Source organism: Salvelinus sp. IW2-2015, linkage group LG37 (genome assembly GCF_002910315.2).
Source record: "Salvelinus sp. IW2-2015 linkage group LG37, ASM291031v2, whole genome shotgun sequence".
Classification (NCBI taxonomy): Eukaryota; Metazoa; Chordata; class Actinopteri; order Salmoniformes; family Salmonidae; genus Salvelinus; species Salvelinus sp. IW2-2015.
This window is the reverse complement of record NC_036876.1, coordinates 1,607,578-1,623,618: the sequence shown is the minus strand read 5'-3', so window position 1 is coordinate 1,623,618 and position 16,041 is coordinate 1,607,578. Positions and strand designations below refer to the sequence as shown.

The 16,041-nt window shown below is 39.5% G+C and overlaps 2 protein-coding genes across 2 annotated transcripts in view; one reads left to right on the top strand and one right to left on the bottom strand.

Moving 5' to 3' along the window:
• The window catches only part of LOC111960037 (butyrophilin subfamily 1 member A1), a 34,333-nt gene that overhangs the window by 13,106 nt on the left and 5,186 nt on the right, over positions 1 to 16,041 (bottom strand). The window lies entirely within an intron of this gene.
• On the top strand, positions 2,873 to 15,597 carry LOC111960030 (butyrophilin subfamily 2 member A1). The gene is made up of 11 exons (XM_070437831.1): positions 2,873 to 2,971; positions 7,958 to 8,037; positions 8,480 to 8,818; positions 8,965 to 9,252; positions 9,863 to 9,982; positions 10,167 to 10,193; positions 11,821 to 11,856; positions 11,964 to 12,011; positions 12,107 to 12,133; positions 13,820 to 13,846; positions 14,228 to 15,597. Exons 2-11 carry the CDS (start codon positions 7,965 to 7,967, stop codon positions 14,806 to 14,808), a joined length of 1,566 nt encoding a protein of 521 aa, XP_070293932.1. The 5' UTR covers positions 2,873 to 2,971; positions 7,958 to 7,964; the 3' UTR covers positions 14,809 to 15,597.

Here is a 16,041-nt window from a genome sequence, read left to right as displayed (position 1 = left end):
GAATGCTTAGCAGGACAGGAAAATGGTCTAATTCACACACTTATCAACAGAACATCCCTGGTCATCCCTACTGCCTCTAATCTGGCAGATTCACTAAAGACATGCTTGTGTGTAAATGATGTCTGAGTGTTGAAGGGTGCCACTGGATATCCGGACATTTAAAAAACTATAAAATGGTGCCGTCTGGTTTGCTTAATGTAAGGAATTTGAAATGATTCATTATTTAACTTTTGATTCTAAAGTATAATTTAGCAATTACATTTACTTTAGATACTGAAGTATCATTTAGCAATTACATTTACTTTAGATACTGAAGAATATTTACAACCAAATACTTTGACTTTTATTCAAGTAGATTTTTACTGGGTGACTTTGGGTACTTTCTCCACTACTGAAAGTACCTACATTACAGTGGCCCTATGCAGATCTGTTTAGTCCTGACTGCTCTTACTTTCACTCTTCAGACTCCTCCAGAGGGAGCCTCTAAACCATATATTTGTAAGTTAAGTTATGCAAAAGTTAACTTAATATACAAGTTAGTGTTTACTATGGTCTATGCATAGTAAATAAAGGCATTCTAACTTTAAAACCCACCTGACTGCTTGGACCTTGGTTTCTTCAAACCATTTGACACTTTTGTTGGATTTGATTTAACCTGTAGTTTTTCTATGATTCTCTATTTCAGCTCACCGTTGGAAGCTCCCGACACATAGATCGCTCAAGGATATCCAAAGTCTATTGATGGTTAAACATTAATCATTGTAATAAAATGCTCTACAGAGAAAAGGAAAGAGTTTGACTTGTCTTCAACAGACTCTCCATTTTAAACTTGCTGTGGCAGCGTACAGGTAACAATTTTTATCCATTCATTCCAAAGCGCTATATATCCATTTTCAGAAATGTTAGTAAATTCGCTTTTATTGTTTCAAGAAAATATGAAAGAGATTGGTGTGGTGTGGTGTCACGCCCTGGCCTTAGTTATCTTTTGTTTTCTTTATTATTTTAGTTAGGTCAGGGTGTGACATGGGGGATGTAGGTGTTTTTGTCATGTCTAGGGGTTTTGTATGTTTATGGGGTTTGGTCTAGTCTAGGTGTTTGTATGCCTATGGTTGCCTAGATTGGTTCTCAATTAGAGACAGCTGTCTATCGTTGTCTCTGATTGGGAACCATATTTAGGCAGCCATATTCATGAGGTAGTTCGTGGGTGATTGTCTATGTGTAGTGTTTAGTGTCAGCACTATTTGTTATATAGCTTCACGTTCGTTTGTTGTTTTGTATAGTTTGTCAAGTGTTCTTCGTCTTCGTAAATTAAATATGTATTCATTTCACGCTGCGCCTTGGTCCTCCTCTCTTCAATGTTACGACGAACGTGACATGTGGTGTGTTTTTCACTATTTAATCATGCCTTGGGGTTGTTCAATGACAGACATATATTTGTTTAAGATCTATCACTTGATGGTTACATTCCAGAGTCAAATAATCATTTTTTTATTTGTACAAAATGCTATATATCCGCCTCACTCTCAGGGAACAAAGTAGTTGTCACGGCTGTTGAATGAAGTGGACCAAGGTGCAGTGTGGTGAGTGTACATTTTATTTTTTATTTCGAAATGACTCCGACAAAACAATAAACAATACAAAACAAACCGTGAAGCATCTATCTGCGGTGGCGGCTCAGGTGAGGGACGCAGACCCCGCTCCACCACTGGCTCACCCCACTTCAGTGGCACCTCTGGTGCGGGGACCCTCGTCGCCGACTCCGGACTGGGGACCCTCGTAGCGGGCCCCGGACTGGGCACCCTCGTTGCGGACCCCGGACTGGGCACCCTCGCTGCTGGCCCCGGACTGGGCACCCTCGCTGGGGGCCCCGGACTGGAGACCGTCGCTGGAGGCTCCGGACTGGGGACCGTCGCTGGTGGATCCGGACTGGAGACCGTCGCTGGAGGCTCCAGACTGGAGATCGTCGCTGGAGGCTTCGTGCCATGACTCCTCACTGGAGGCTTCGTGCCATGGATCATCACTGGAGGCTTCTTGCCATAGATCATCACTGGAGGCTTCTTGCCATGGATCATCACTGGAGGTTTCGTGCCATGGATCATCACTGGAGGCTTCGTGCCATGGATCATCACTGGAGGCTTCTTGCCATGAATCATCACTGGAGTGAAGAGACGTATGGGCAGTCTGGAACGTGGAGCTGCCACAGGGCTCACCAGGCTGGGGAGACATACATGAGGATTAGTTCTGGGCGCAGGCACAGGACTCACCAGGCTGGAGACACATACAGGAGGCCCTGTCCTTGGCAGAGGCACCGGATACACTGGGCCGTGAAGGCGCACTGGAGGTCTCGAGCTTGGAGCCTGCACAACCCGTCCTGTCTGGGTGGTTCTCTTCACCCTGCAAATGCGGGGCGCTGGCACAGGACGCACTGGGCTGTGCAGACGTACCGGAGACACAGTGCGTAGAGCCAGCGCAGGATTTCCTGGGCCAAGGAGGCGCACTGGAGGTCTGGAGAGCAGGGCTGGCACATTCCGTCCTGGCTGGATGCTCACCCTAGCCCGGCAGATGCGGGGAGCTGGAATGTAGCACACCGAGCTAAGAAAGCATCCTGGAGACACCGTGCGCTCCACCGCATAACACTGTGCCTGACCAGTACGACGCTCGCACCGGTAAGCACGGGGAGTTGACTCAGGTCTCCAACCTGACTCAGCCAAACAATTTTTGGGGGGCTGCCTCTCGGGCTTCCTTGCTAGCCGTGTTCCTTCGTAACGCTGCCGCTCTGCTTTCGCTGCCTCCAGTTCCTCCCATGGACGGCGATACTCCCCAGCCTGCCTCCAGGGTCCCTTAGCGTCCAGTATCTCTTCCCATGACCATTTCTCCAGATAGCGCTGCTCCCCCTTACCACGCTTCTTGGTCCCTTGTTGGTGGGAGTTCTGTCACGGCTGTTGAATGAAGTGGACCAAGGTGCAGCGTGGTGAGCTTACATTTGATTTTTAATCTAAATGACGCCGAGAAAACAGTAAACAATACATGTAAACAACAGTAAACAATAATGCCACGAACAAAGTCAACTTACAGGTGGGAAAAAGGGCTACCTAAGTATGGTTCTCAATCAGAGACAACGATAGACAGCTGTCCCTGATTGAGAACCCTACATAGAAATACAAATAATAGAACATAGAATACCCACCCCAAATCACACCCTGACCAAACAAAATAGAGACATAAAACGGATCTCTAAGGTCAGGGCGTGACAGTAGTACTGCTAGGTTATACAAAGTCAAATGTAACAAATAGCAAAAAACATTATATGAACTGTGCAAATTATACATTTGTGACATCATAAATAAATGGTATTCAATACAGTAATATGAGATCTGTACTGTATGTAAAACATTTACATTTGACATTTTAGTCATTTAGCAGATGCTCTTACCCAGAGTGACTTACAGTAAGTGCAATCATCTTAACCACATATCACAGTCAAATATACAGGATACAAACATTCCACTTCCGCTGAACAATGCATATACAGCATTCTGCAACAATGTTTTTATTTTATATTGTAGATATGGAAATAATATATTTAGAGATGGTAATCTTGTCATCTGTTCAAAAGGTATTTTTATACCTTCTAATACATTCAACCATTTTTGTATTCACCACGTCCTTGTTTTGGTCTGTAATACATTGCTTCTTCTTCTTCGTTGAGGTTCAGTGGCGGTTGGCATCCAATATATGTTGAATTACCACCACCAGCTAGACTATAATGGATATACAGTGCATTCAGAAAGTTTTCAGACCTGTCACGTCAACTCCCGCTCCCCCTCTCCGGCGCACAACGTTGCCGGTCTACTAACCACCAGTCCTGGCAACACATCTTTACACACACCTGGCAACCATCAGTATGCACACCGGCGTCACATCATCAGTCACACCTTGACTTCATCACACCGTTGATTACTTACCCATTATAAAGCACTCTTTTGTTATCAGTCATCGGGTAGTAGTGTATTTGTTTCTATGTCAGACGCTTCTCTTGCTTTGTATCGCTCGGTGATCATTATTAGTGAACTCACTAACTGCACCTACGTTCTGACTCCTTGTGTCTACATTACAAGACCCCTTGACTTTTTCCACATTTTGTTACATTAAAACCTTATGCTGAAATGGATTAAATAAATAAAAGGTCAATCTACACGAAATACCCGATAATGTCAACGCGAAAACAGGTTTTATGAAATTGAAAAAACTGAAATACCTTATTTACTTAAGTATTCATACCCTTTGCTATGAGACTCTGAATTGAGCTCAGGTGCATCCTGTTTCCATTGATCATCCTTGAGATGGACTCTATGCACACTGGAAACCATATATCCTGAGGCCACCTTTAAATAACCTCACACTCAACGTCAACAAAACAAAGGAGATGATTGTGGACTTCAGGAAACAGCAGAGGGAGCACTCCCCTATCCACATCGACGGGACAGTAGTGGAGAAGGTGGAAAGTTTTAAGTTCCTCGGTGTACACATCACGGACACACTGAATTGGTCCACCCACACAGACAGCGTTGTGAAGGAGGCGCAGCAGCGCCTCTTCAACCTCAGGAAGCTGAAGAAATTCGGCTTGTCACCAAAAGCACTCACAAACTTCTACAGATGCACAATCGAGAGCATCCTGTCGGGCTGTATCACCGCCTGGTACGGCAACTGCTCCACCCACAACCGTAAGGCTCTCCAGAGGGTAGTGAGTTCTGCACAACGCATCACCGGGGGCAAACTACCTGCCCTCCAGGACACCTACACCACCCGATGTCACAGGAAGGCCATAAAGATCATCAAGGACAACAACCACCCRAGCCACTGCCTGTTCACCCCGCTATCATCCAGAAGGCGAGGTCAGTACAGGTGCATCAAAGCAGGGACCGAGAGACTGAAAAACAGCTTCTATCTCAAGGCCATCAGACTGTTAAACAGCCACCACTAACATTTAGTGGCCGCTGCCAACATACTGACTCAACTCCAGCCACTTTAATAATGGGAATTGATGGAAATGATGTAAAAATGTATCACTAGCCACTTTAAACAATGCCACTTAATATAATGTTTACATACCCTACATTACTCATCTCATATGTATATGTATATACTGTACTCTATATCATCTACTGCATCTTGCCATCTTTATGTAATACATGTATCACTAGCCACTTTAAACTATGCCACTTTATGTTTATATACCCTACATTACTCATCTCATATGTATATACTGTACTCTATACCATCTACTGCATCTTGCCTATGCCGTTCTGTACCATCACTCATTCATATATCTTTATGTGCATATTCTTTATCCCTTTACACTTGTGTGTATAAGGTAGTAGTTGTGGAATTGTTAGGTTAGATTACTTGTTGGTTATTACTACATTGTCGGAACTAGAAGCACAAGCATTTCGCTACACTCGCATTAACATCTGCTAACCATGTGTATGTGACAAATAAAATTTGATTTGATTTGTTGCTGGGGATTTTAATAAATCACATTTGAGGAAAATGCTACCAAGTTCTATCAACACTTTGACTGTAGTACTCGCGCTGCTAAAACACTAGACCACTGCAACTCCAACTTCCGGGATGCCTACAAGGCCCTCGTCTGCCCTCCCTTTCTCTTCACCCACAATAACATCTGCCGAACACGTGTATGTGACCAATGTAATTTGATTTGTTTTGACATCCTAACTTAACTTTGTTGGTAAAGACTGCATCAAATCTCATCAGGACAGACAAAGTCTTCTCTGTTTCATCACGCTCTCCACCGGTTCTGCGTCGTACCAAACGGCAGGTGTCACATACACCAGGAATCTTCAATTTCAGTTGCTCCTCCTCAACACTTAATGCCACCCAGTTATCACCCCTTTCAATGGCACCCTGCTCCAGAGTTCTTGTATTTAGGCAAGTGGTCCGGAGCGCCAAAAAAATTCTAAAAATCATCACAAGTCCACTTCGAGTGATTCACCAAATCAGCAGTCCCCAACCTCTTCTCCACCCAACCTGACACCACACATGAATCCACCAGGAGGTTAGGATCCACTCTCTCTAATCTTCTCACTCCAACTGGGCCAGAATTATCCTTATCATTATTGGGACGAGGCTCAACCTCGGCCATCTTCACCACACCTGCCACTGCAGGTAATTCATCCTGAATCTTGTCAGATTCATTTTCGTCCTCCACCCAAGTGTTGTGATTTATCCAATGTCCTCACTTTGACTTCGGCATTGTTCCTTCTTCCTCAGTTTCCCTATCTGTCATCAGAATACATAGCTTTTTTTGTGAGAAAACACATTGATATTAATTGCTGTGTTTTCACACTTGGATGTCAATTCATTTCAAATGTCCTCCTCTCAGAATTCTTTTTTTGTGATTCCAAGTAAAATATTGGTATCTTTTGACTTTTTAATAGCTAAATATATATTTTTGTAGAATTAAAACCTGTTAGGGGATAGGGGGCAGCAATTTCACGTTTGGATGAAAAGCATGCCCAGACTAAACTGCCTGCTACTCAGTCTCAGTTGCTAATATATGCATATTATTAGTGGATTTGGATAGAAAACACACTGAAGTTTCTAAAACTGTTTGACTGATGTCTGTGAGTATAACAGAACTCATATGGCAGGCGAAAACCCGAAAAAAATCCAACCAGGAAGTGGGAAATCTGAGGTTTGTAGGTTTTCAACTCTTGGCCTATCGAATACACAGTGTCTATGGGGTCATTTTGCACTTCCTAAGGCTTCCACTATATGTCAATAGTCTTTAGAACCTTGTTTGATGCTTCGACTGTGATGTAGGGCCGAATGAGAGGGGATTGAGTAAGGTCTGCCAAGAGCTGAACATGCACTGACCATGCGCGTTCACGTGAGAGTGAGCTCTGTTCCATTGCATTTCTGAAGACAAAGGAATTCTCTGGTTGGAACATTATTGAAGATTTATGTTAAAAATATCCTAAAGATTGATTCAATACTTCGTTTGTCATTTTTCTACGAACTGTAATATGACTTTTCGTCTGAACTTTTGCCTGGACCTGCCCGCGAGTCGTGAGTTTAGATTGTGTACTGAACGTGCGAACCAAAAGGAGTAATTTGGACGTAAATGATGGACTTTATGGAACAAATCAAACATTTATTGTGGAACTGGGATTCCTGGGAGTGCATTCTGATGAAGATCATCAAAGGTAAGTGAATATTTATAATGCTATTTCTGACTTATGTTGACTCCAACATGGCGGATTTCTTCTTGGGTTGTGTTGGTCTCTGAGCACCGTACTCAGATTATTGCATAGTTTGCTTTTTCCATAATTTCTTTTTGAAATCTGACACAGCGGTTGCATTAAGGAGAAGTATATCTTTAATTCTGTGAATAACACTTGTATCTTTATCAATGTTTATTATGAGTATTTCTGTGATTTGATGTGGCTCTGTGCAAATTCACGGGATGTGTTGGAGGCAAAGCCAAATGTAAACTGAGGTTTTTGGATATAAATATGAACTTGATCGAACAAAACATACATGTATTGTGTAACATGTTGTCCCGGGAGTGTCATCTGATGAAGAATATCAAAGGTTAGTGATTCATTTTATCAATATTTCTGCTTTTTGTGACTCCTCTCTTTGGTTGGAAAATCGCTGTATGCTTTCTGTGACTAGTTGCTGACCTAACATAATGATATGTTCTGCTTTCGCCGAAAAGCTTTTTTGAAATCGAACACTGTGGTTGGATTAACGAGAATTTTATCTTTAAAATGGGGTCTAATACTTGTATGTTTGAGAAAATTGAATTATGAGATTTCTGTTGATTGAATTTGGCGCCCTGCAATTTCATTGGCTGTTGGCGAGCGGAACCCCAGTCCTAGACAGGTTAATGAACCATGTGATTAACAGCACCTGGTTTTATGTTCCATGTCAGGTGCATCATGGGACCTTTGATCCGGCAAGTCTGTTTGTTAACATTCCTCATCTTCTTTAATGCCTGTTCATCTGTTGCAGGTAATTAAGATTACAAGTAATGTTTTATCCATGTAAACGTTTACCTACAACTACAACTTAAATATAATAAACATATTTAAATGTGTCAATGGTTTTGTTTGAGATTGACTGCATTGCAGTCGGCGAGTGCAGAGTGATCTACAAATCACCTTGCATCTAAAATAACAATTTATTATTATATGTAAATGCATCACCAATTTGATGCTCTTGAACATTAGTATCATGTTGTATTCAGCAGGTCTTACTAATAAGTTAGCCTATTGATAAAACATCTAGATGTCTATTTCTTTGGTATTGGTGATATACTGTGTACGTTAGTATGATGGTCACTTATGTTAAAAGGAAACTTTGTGTAAATCTCTTGATAAGTTATTGCCCGACATGAGCCGCTCTTATCTTTGTGTCCTTCAGACTGATAACACTTTCTCCTCTCTCCGCTCAGATAAGCAGCTTGTTGTCCCTCCTGACCCTGTAGTTACCTCTGCTGGTCATGACGTCATCCTTCCCTGTCACCTGTCTCCTCAAACCAGTGCTGTTAACATGGATATCAGGTGGTTTAAGGAAGGAGAATTCGCTAACCCCCTGTACCTGTATTTGGATGGAAAGGTAACAGAGGGGAAAGGCTATGAGGGTAGAGTGAGTGTGTTCACTCAGGAGCTGGAGAAAGGCAATATATCACTGCTGCTGAATAATGTCATGGCTTCTGAAAGGGGAAGGTACAAATGCCAWGCCAGCTACATGGACTGGATTCAGGAACTGCCTGTTGTGCTACAGGTTAAACGTAAGTAAATATGAACTTACTCAGTAAGAGGATCAATTTAATCCAGACCCGTCTAGTGCACAATCATCAAAGCAGATCAACAGAATGTAGAATATTTTAGATTTTACAATAGGTTTAAAACTATTCTTTCACCTGTTTCTTTACAGAGCAGGGCAGTGTCCCCAGGATCTCCATGAGGAAGCACCACAGAGTGTTCATCCAGCTCAGCTGTAGCTCAGAGAACTGGTACCCAGAGCCTGACATGTTGTGGACAGACAGCAGTGGGAAGGAGATCACCTCAGCAGAGACAGAGAGACCCAAACAGAAGGAGGGGGGTGTCCTGTACTCCATAACCAGTCACATGAGAGTAGGGATGGACCAACTGGAGGGGGTCACMTGTGTGGTGATGTCACAGTACCAGGGAACCAAGATGGAGTCTAAACTGCAGATGACTGGTTAGTTTAGGAACTAGAATATACTGTAGCCCAGGAATGGACAACTGGCAGCCCCCCTTTTGTTGGCCCGCGGACCAATTTGACCACCTCCAAAAAATCTCAATTTGCTGTTGAGATTTAGAATAATAGAATACTGGAGGTGAAATGTATAAATTTGGATGTGCATCAGCAGTCACTCAATTAGCCCATGTCAGCTATTTTATTATTTATTGGTAAATTAGTCTAGCAACCAGCTATCTAAACTTGTAGTAAGCATGCTCGAATTATTGATTGGCTTGGGGCCTATTGATCATAAAAAACTGCAAACATTTGCCTCCACCCTATGGCGAAATGATAAGTTCCGTTTCTTTGTGGCCCCCACCACCATCAAAGTTGCCCATCCCTGCTGTAGACCAATGCCCTTAACAAGTGGTCTAGGGGATGTTTGTTCGTCATGTTAATAATGTGTAAAGTTCCGACTCAAGGTCCGGCTTATATAAGACTAAAATTAGGTTGAAGTGTAATTATGTGACATTTGGACAAATGTGGAATGTTGAACCTCATACAATTTGCAGGACTAATTGATTGCAATGGTAATCTAATCTAATCTTTAACCCTGCTTGTGTTACAGAGGAATTCTACATGAGCAGTCTGCCTGACAGGGTGTACATCTCTGCATTTATGATTCCTGTGTTTCTGGGACTGCTGTGTATCACTGCATCTGTTTTCTCCTTACTCCATCAGAGAAGAGGTTGGTCTCACTTGTTGTTTAAATATGATATCAGGGTATAATTATACACAACCATGTTTATTAGTAGGTTCTATGATTCAACATTGTTGTAGGCAATTTCAGATGTTATTGAAATTAAATTGTATATACTTTTATTGTTGCATGCAATATTGTGCAATGATATATATTATATGTTCACTTCCAGTTGTTCGAGAAAAACTGAATCCTTTGGGTAAGAACAGATACTGAAAGACACATTAACTTCTTATGGCTGGGGGCAGTATTGAGTAGCTTGGATGAATAAGGTGCCCAGAGTAAACTGCCTGCTACTCATGCCCATTTGCTAATATATGCATATTATTAGTATATTTGGATAGAACACACTCTGAAGTTTCTAAAACTGTTTGAATGATGTCTGTGAGTATAACAGAACTCATATGGCAGGCAAAAACCTGAGAAAAAATCCAACCAGGAAGTGGGAAATCTGAGGTTTGTAGTTTTTCAACTCATTGCCTATCGAATATACAGTGAGATATTGGTCATATTGCACTTCCAAAGGCTTCCACTAGATGTCAACAGTCTTTAGAACCTTGTTTGATGCTTCTACTGTGAAGGAGGGGAGAATGAGGGCTCTTTGAGTCAGGGGTCTGGCAGAGTGCCATGAGCTGACCACGCACGTTCACGTGAGAATTAGACCTGCCTTCCATCGCATTCCTACAGACAAAGGAATTCTCCGGTTGGAACATTATTGAAGATTTATGTTAAAAACATATTAAAGATTGATTCTATACTTCGTTTGACATGTTTCTACGAACTGTAATATGACTTTTTGTCTGAACTTTCGCCTGGACTTGCCCGCGCGTTGTGAGTTTGGATTGTGTACTGAACGTGCGAACAAAAAGGAGGTATTTGGACATAAATTATGGACTTTATGGAACAAATCAAACATTTATTGTGGAACTGGGATTCCTGGGAGTGCATTCTGATGAAGATCATCAAAGGTAAGTGAATATTTATAATGCTATTCTGACATCTGTTGCATCCATAACATGGTGGATATCTTTATGGCTTGTTTGGGCTCTGAGTGCTGTACTCAGATTATAGCATGGTGTGCTTTTTCYGTWTTKAAATCTGACACAGCGGTTGCATTAAGGAGAGGTTGATCTGAAGTTCCATGTATAATACTTGTATCTTTTATCAATGTTTATTATGAGTCTTTCTGTAAGATGATGTGGCTCTCTGCAAAATCACCGGATGTTTTGGAGGCAAAACATTACTGAACATAATGCGCCAATGAAAACTGAGATTTTTGGAATAAAATATGAACTTTATCGAACAAAACATACATGTATTGTGTAACATGAAGTCCTATGAGTGTCATCTGATGAAGATCATCAAAGGTTAGTGATTCATTTTATCTCTATTTCTGCTTTTTGTGAACTCCTCTCTTTGGCTGGAAAAATGGCTGTGTTTTTCTGTGAATAGGTGCTGACCTAACATAATGATATGTTGTGCTTTCGTCGTAAAGCCTTTTTGAAATAGGACACGGTGGGATTAACAACAAGTTTATCTTTAAAATGGTGTAAAATACATGTATGTCTGAGGAATTTCTGTTGTTTTGAATTTGGCGCCCTGCACTTTCACTGGCTGTTGTCATATCGACCCCGTTAACGGGATCCCAACCATAAGAAGTTTTAACTGAGTTCTGTAACACATTTGAAAAACACTAACATCTCAAGTAACACATTCTTTAAAAATAAATAATAACCATTTTCAAAAAGGAATTAAAATATCATGTAATATGCTGTATATTGAACTCATTCACAAATATATTTTTATCTATTTTTTTTTAACAATAGACGATATGAAAACAAAATTAAAAGCTATGGATCAAGGTATGCAATATTTATCTTCAATATACACAGTATTTCTTTAAAATGTATAATTTAAAACTGTTTTAATTGAAACCAAAATAACAACTTTCCTCCACTGTATATTACAGAGCTCATCAAAAAGACAGAGGAAGTCACTTATAAGGATCAGTTAATGGGTACGTATTATGTGTTTTACAGTTGATGGAACATTATTTACTTCACAAGTATTAAAAGTGAATTGATACAGCAACATGATGTTGTATTTTCACAGGAATTACTCAAACAATCCCAGACTCTGGTAACTATCGGTTCCTTTCACATTAATGCTGCACAAACTTCAAGTGATTTGTCATCTAAATATATAACCCATGCAGTTTTGTTTTCATATATATATAGTGTGGTATGAAATTATTGACACCCTTGATAAAGGTGTGCAACAATGACTGGATTAAATAAAGAATTCCAATTCTGAATAATATTGTATGCTCAAAGAAATTGGGTAATTATATTATTGAATACTAATACAATTGCTCAGAGAAATTGATTTTGTTAAACAAGTACAATTTTTTTCTCAAAAATGTAGAGGTCAAAATCATTGACACACCTGTTTTCAATACATTTCAATACCTCACCTTGTGAGGATTATGACACTGAGTCTTTTTCTAAAATGTTTTTATTTGAGTTGGAGAACACATTGGGAGGAATCTCCATACAGAAACCTTCCAGATCGTTGATATTGTTCGTCTGGACCTCCCTCTTCAATTCAAACCATAGGTTTTCAATGGGTTTCAAGTCCGGAGACTCAGATTGTCGTGTGCTTGGGGTCATTGTCTTGCTGAAAGGTCCACTTGCGGCCAAGTATCAGCCTCCTGGAAGAGGCAACCAGGTTTCTGGCTAAAATGTCATGGTACTGGGTATATTTCATGATGCCGTTACACCTTATTAACAAGGACCCCAGGACCAGTGTAACAAAATAAAGTAGTTATGGGGTTATTTTCTGCTCATGTCTTCTCATTTCGACACCAGACCCACCACAGGTGTGCGTGGCCAAACAGCTCTATTTTCATGTAACCTGAACAATGCACCTGTTCTAATCCAAATGACAATGTAGTTTAGCAAACTGCAGTTTTTTACATTTTTAGAATGACATGAAAATTGAGCTCTTTGGCCACGTGCACCAGTGGTGGGTTTGGCGTCAAAATGAGAACGCATAAGCAGAAAATATTACTTCTTAGCGGGACTGCATTTAATGACACCCTTGATAAAGATGAGTAATAATAACTGTATTCAATCAATTATTTAGATACTGAGCTATATTATATGTAAAAAAAAAAAACTGAAGTTATATTATTTTATACAGATACAATTGCTAAATATATTTTGTTGAACAACATTTTTTTTTTTTTATATATCAAAAAGGTAGAGCTCAACTTGATTGACAATTAGTATTGAAACCCATAAAGATTCTTATGAATAAATTAGTTGAATGTTTAGTATTCAGTCCCATATTCCTTGAACTCAATGACCACATCAAGCTTGTGACTCTACAAACTTGTTGGATTCATTTTCAATTCGTTTTGGTTGTGTTTCAGATTATTTTGCCCCCAATAGAAATGAATGCTAAATAATGTGTCGTTTTGGAATCACTTTTATTATAAATATGACTGAATTAGCTTTTCTACACTTCTAATTGTATTCTTATAGAAGTGACTACAAAGTAACACATAACATAATTTGCCATTCATTTCTACTGAGCACAAAATTGTCTAAAACACAACCAACGCTAAGTGTTTAGAAACATTTTCTATTCTTATTTACAATTAAAGTGACTCCAAAATGACTCCAATAACCACATAGTCATTGTATTATTTCAATTCCAAAGTGTTGGATTACAGACCTAAAACAACGAAAAATGTGTCAATGTCCCAATTCTTTGGGAGCTCACTGTAGTTACATCCATTTATTTTCTTCTTCTCCTACGTAGTTTGGAGCTTGATGGTTGATCATGCAGGTAATTATGAACACTTTTATATTTTATATGTTTCATGTTTGGTACTAATAGAATACACACACAAACACACACACACCTTCATCATTTTATGTTTCATTTTTAACATGTGATCACATTTCTTACCACAAAAAAATATTAAATTCAATAACGATGTTTGATATTTTATCTTTCATTTTATGTTTCATTTTTAACATTTACCTGATCACATTGCCTACCAAAAATTCAAATAAATGGTATTGATTTTTCAATGGTCATGCTAATTCATTATAGAACAAACATAACATGTTGAAATATGCTAATGTTATTGGATTCATGTTTTGTGTTAAAATATCATAAATCTTTTTAACATTGAAACAAAAATTACATTGATTTTTTTTTCAGTGGATGTGACTTTCGACCCTGACACTGCACATGTCAAACTCTCTTTATCTGATGATAACAAATGTCTCAAATTTGGAGAATTAAAAGAAAAAAAGGATTGTGAGAATTTCAAAGAAAAAAGCAAAGGCACTAAAAACAAGTTTACATTTAATCAATGTGTCCTGGGAATGGAAGGATATGACAAAGGTACACATTACTGGGAGGTTGACCTGGGGAAGAAGAGCCAGTGGAGTGTTGGGATCGCTCAGGACACAGAGAAGAGAGACAACATCCAAATGTATCCAGACACTGGCTTCTGGAGCGTATGTTACAAAGATGGAGAACTGAAAACAGTTGAACAGTCTCCCACTTTCCTTCCCATTGAACTGAAACCTGAGAAGCTGGGAGTTTTAGTGGACTATGAAGGGGGACAGATAACATTTTTCAATGTGGAGAAGAGGTGCCACATCCACTCCTTCATCTATGGCAAGTTTTCTAAGAAACTCTATCCGTTCTTTGGTCCTTTGATTGATTGTAAAGAGGAACTCAAAATCTCACCTGTGGTACAAAGAGACAAATCCTCAACCTCTGAGAACTGTTAGTGTTAATAATGGAAGATGACAAAGTCATTGAATAGAAAGGTATTTAGATCCCAAAGCTTATTGTAATTATAATAATCTTATAATATTAATATTATAATTTAAAGCTGAAAATGTAAATCTTAAAATGTAGCTTTTACACATGTTAGTTTTAAAGTGTAGAATATACACTGAGTGTACAAAATATTAAGAACACCTTCCTAATTCTGCCGTCAGAACAGCCTCCTTTCATTCTACAAGGTGTCTACATGCTTCCCACAGTTGTCAAGTTGTCTGGATGTCTTTTGGGTGGTGGACCATTCTTGATACACACGGGAAACTGTGAGCATGAAAAACACTGCTGCGCTGCAATTCTTGACACAAACCGGTGCACTTGGCACCTATTACCATTCCCCATTCAAAGGCACTTAAATATTTTGTCTTGCCCATTAACCCTCGAATGACACACATACACAATCTATTGTCTCAAGGCTTAAAAATCCTTCTTTAACCTGTCTCCTCCCCTTCATCTACACTGACTGAAGTGGATTTAACAAGTGACATCAATAAGGGATCATATCTTTCACCAGATCAGGACAGAGCAGTTCTTAATGTTTTGTACACTCAGTTTTAATCTATTTAAATATAAAGTCTTAGTTGTTTTAATTACAATATAGAATAATTGACTCACTCACTATAATTGTGTTTTTTTGTAATATCCTGTTTAAAAATATATTTTCACTCACTGTACTCAATGTCGTAAAATATGTAAGTGTAAAAACTTGTTACAATAATAAAAGGCATTTAAAAATTTGTCATGAACTCATCAAAGTACTTGTATGTTAGTGGATGTTTGTTTAAAGGCCCAGAGGCGTCATTTGCAAAATATTATTTATTTCTCTGTAAGAGCATTTATTAAAATATGAGACACATGTCCTTTATAATAATGTCTACACCCATAAATAAGGCTGTGTTAGTCACAAACAAGCTTTTTCGTTTAATAATCAGAAAATGCAGAAACATTTTAATGCAGAGTTATGCAGAATGTATTTAAATTCCATATCTGTAACGATAGTCTATGTCGTCCTCCTCATCGGACGAGGAGAGGCGAAGGATCGGACCAATATGCAGCGTATTGTGAAGACATAATGATTTATTAAATTAAGACGAACACGAAGAACACTTGAACAAACTCCAAAATAACAAACGACGTAAACAGACCTGAACATGAGAACTTACAGACAACGAAGAACGCAC